Here is a 3,699-nt window from a genome sequence, read left to right on the forward strand (position 1 = left end):
AAAACTTATCATTATAGAATTCTATTTTGTAGCCTTGACTTGCAATTTGATATACTGAAAGTACTAACTTCACATTTTTAAACAAACCATTATCAACTATGACATTACTAGTCCCTTTAACTTTTAAAGCACTATTATCTCCCAAATATATTTTCTCTGTATTATTTTCACTTATTGATTTAAATTGTTTCTCATTATGAGACATGTTTTGTAGCACCAGAATCAATAACCCAATCATCCTTGAAAGTATTATTTTCTTTATATGCAACACAAAATGCATTTCTTTTATAATCACCAAATTTTGAAGAATTATTTACCTTCTTTTCTCTATCTCTTTTCTTCTAGAAACATTCATTTTCTTTATGACCCACTTTGCCACAATAATTACATCTCCATTTACTTCTATTATGATCTATGGATGAAGCGAAACACCTTTATTTTCATATTTCAATTTTCTTTCTTTAAATTGATTATCTTGTGACTTCTTATAATATTGTTTTCCTTTCATTACAAATGCTTAAGATTCACCATCAAATGATTCTTTTTCTTTAACTTGTCTTTTATCTTTTTGAACTAACTTAGCACACAATTCTTCATATTTAATAGTTTTTAATTTATCCGTAGTATCTAAACCCCTTATAAATGATTGATTAGATTCTAGAAGACTTTGTAATATAATTTGCACAAAATCTCTATCCTCTATATATTTTCCAAGAGAAGCAAAGCTCATTTTTCTTTTCCTTTAACATACTTAAATGTGAGACTATCTCTTGTGAGCTTGATATTTTCATATTATATAACTCAATAGTGAGAGATAAGATCCATACATCACCTAAATTTTGATATAGATCCTTCAAAATTTCTCATACTTTCAGTCCACTTCTCTCATTATAAATTTCTGGAAAAATCTCTTTTGAGAGTGTAAGGTTGATTAGTGTTGCTTCCTTCTTGTCTCTTTTATCCCAATTATCTTGGTCCTTTCTTAGATTTGTAGGCCTCTATTCACTATTAGTCACAATATCATAACAATTTTGTAGAGAGAGAGTGATTTCAATATGAGATACCCAATCACAATAGTTTTTTCTATTCAATTTAACAGTGGATAGAGTAACATCAAGTGATTCCATTGTTAAATTCTCTCCTTTTTGGATGGGAATGAAAGAGATTTAAAAAACTTGAACACCCAGACTTAAAATTGAAAAACTCTCACCAATTTGTTAAAGAAAAACCCTTTTCTCTTGCCACAATATTTTTCTTTTGTCAAAAGAAATGTTCGTGCTGCTCATTCCCAAATTTTACACCTACAAATATAAACATTCATACCAAAAGCACCATATATACACAGCCCAAAGAACCAAAACAACTCTAATACCATGTTAAGCTGTTAATAAAAACAAAGTATGGAGAACCACAGAAAACAGAGAAAGACAGGGCAAAGAATCTCGACAACAGAAATCGAATAAAGTAGAACAAATATGCACTCTCCAATTAAAGCTTTATTTACATAGCACATTCCAATTTCTATTGCATCTTCGTGTGAGGGGAGGCATATATATTTATAAATCTTTGCAGCCTTCAGAAGATTCTAGAGTCACCTACCGGGAAGAAAATAGAGAAAATCTGGAGGCTTCTTTTCTATCTGCTGAAGAGTTTTCTTGAAGGCATAATAAATGGTCAACTATCACGGATGTACATAAACATTATTATAACAAAAATAGCTTATAAAATGCTTTATAGGAGTGGAAACATGCCTAATAATAATACTAAACTATAATACAACACTCTCCTAGATAGGATATTCAGCTGCGAGTCTCCATGAAGGCCGTACAAACAGTGGAGTTTTTCTGGGTACAGTTAATCCAAACTCTTCCTCCACATCCACCTCGCCTTCCACAGCCCAATCAAAGCAGTGAACAAGCTGAGCAAGTGCCAAGTCAACAACAGAAACACCCATTGAAATCCCAGGGCAACCTCTTCTTCCTGTTCCGAAAGGCAGCAAATCGAAGTCCTGGCCTCTCACATCCTTACTACTCCCCATAAACCTCTCTGGCTTAAACTGATCAGCATCTTTCCACACGTTTTCATCCCTTCCAATCGCCCACACATTCACAAACAGCCTCGTCTTTGGCGGAATGAAATATCCTCCCACGCTGCACCCTTCCATCGACTCGTGAGGAATCAGCAGAGGAAACGGCGGATGGAGTCGAAAAGTTTCCTTGACCACACAACGCAAGTAGTCGAAGCCCATGACGTCACTCTCCTTTACTCGGCGGTCTCTGCCCACAACAGATTCGATCTCTTTCTGTGCTCGTGCCAGCGTTGCAGGATTTCTCAGCAGCTCACTCATCGCCCACTCAACCGTTGTCGATGATGTTTCTATTCCCGCACCTAACATGTCCTGCACAATTTTCCTTCTCTTCTTCAGTAATCACATGGCGAAATAGCCCAACAGTAAATACACAAACATTCAAGAGATTTTTAAACATACCAAGATGATCGCTTTCATATTGACGCGTGAGATTGTTTGGCCCTCCGTCTCGGCCATGTCCAGCATCACGTCTATCAAATCTTTAACACGAACTTCTTTCTGGTTTCCTTCTCCCGATCTAAAATAAATGTGCTCGTCGATCACTTTATCAGCAAATCCATCGTATATTTTGTGAACGGCCTTCATGCGACCACGGATTCCTTGAAAGTCGAGCCAGTCGAGAGAAGGAATGAAATCACCAACGCAAAATGCACCAGCCACGGCGAACATCTCGTCGATCATTTCTTTGAAGCCAAGCCCTCCACTCAACTCGCTGTCGGAGTACGTCCTGCTGGCAAACATTCTGCAGATAATATTCTGAGTAAGAGATATAAGCCTCTTCTTTACATCCACACACTTCGCTCCGTGCCCACTTTCTTCCCAGATTGAGGCGATCATGGCGGACACTTCTTCCTCTCTCACGAATCTGAAAGACTCGATTCTCTTCACTGTGAGCAGTTCCACCGTCAACATCTTTCTCATGTGCCTCCAGTACGCTCCATAGAAGGAATACGCCACGTCTTTATAGCCATAGTTCACGTATTTCCCATGTGCACAGCTTGGTCTGTTTGCAAAGGCCAAATCATGGGTTTTGAGGAACTCTTTGGCCATGGCAGGAGAAGACACCACAACAGTGGGGACGGAGCCCAAACGGAGAGACATAATGGATCCATATTTCTTTGCCAGTGTTGCAAGAGAGTGATGAGGGAGGTTTCCCAAGAGATGGAGACTCCCAATGAGAGGCCATGGACGTGGTCCTGGAGACAATTTCAATTTTTTCTCGTCCCTGGTGAGCTTCTTATAGAGGAAACAGCAGAAGGAGAAGAAAACGGCAAGCCCAATAATGAGGGAGTCCATGGTAGGAGTGCGATGAATGAAAACCCACTAACAAACCCGTGAAATATTATATAGGCGCAGTTTCACCAATCGTGACCCCCTTGGAAGTATGAGGAGATGTCGGGCCCGACGCGTGATGCGTCGTCGAGTGCACATGGTCTGACCACACTAATAATTCCACTGACTGCATCTGATAGCTTTTCTGATGTTACATGATATGATTAAATCTCCACATATTTTAATAGAATTAACTGCAAGCACGGAATCGCTTACGTCCATAAACAAAAGCGCATTATATATATTAGTAATAAAAAAATTGATTCAGATAATTGCAA

The 3,699-nt window shown here is 38.4% G+C and overlaps 1 protein-coding gene across 1 annotated transcript; it reads right to left on the reverse strand.

Annotated features, from left to right (window-relative positions):
* Positions 1 to 1,476: 1,476 nt before the first annotated feature.
* Positions 1,477 to 3,403, reverse strand: LOC149553200 (cytochrome P450 71AU50-like). The gene is made up of 2 exons (XM_089788691.1): positions 2,489 to 3,403; positions 1,477 to 2,398 (listed from the first exon to the last, which is right to left on the reverse strand). The coding sequence occupies exons 1-2, from the start codon at positions 3,383 to 3,385 to the stop codon at positions 1,787 to 1,789; spliced, it is 1,509 nt and encodes a 502-aa protein (XP_089644817.1). The 5' UTR covers positions 3,386 to 3,403; the 3' UTR covers positions 1,477 to 1,786.
* Between the last annotated feature and the right edge of the window lie 296 nt (positions 3,404 to 3,699).

This window comes from Cupressus sempervirens, chromosome 6 (genome assembly GCF_028749045.1).
Source record: "Cupressus sempervirens isolate cs-2001-9-10 chromosome 6, ASM2874904v1, whole genome shotgun sequence".
NCBI lineage: Eukaryota > Viridiplantae > Streptophyta > Pinopsida > Cupressales > Cupressaceae > Cupressus > Cupressus sempervirens.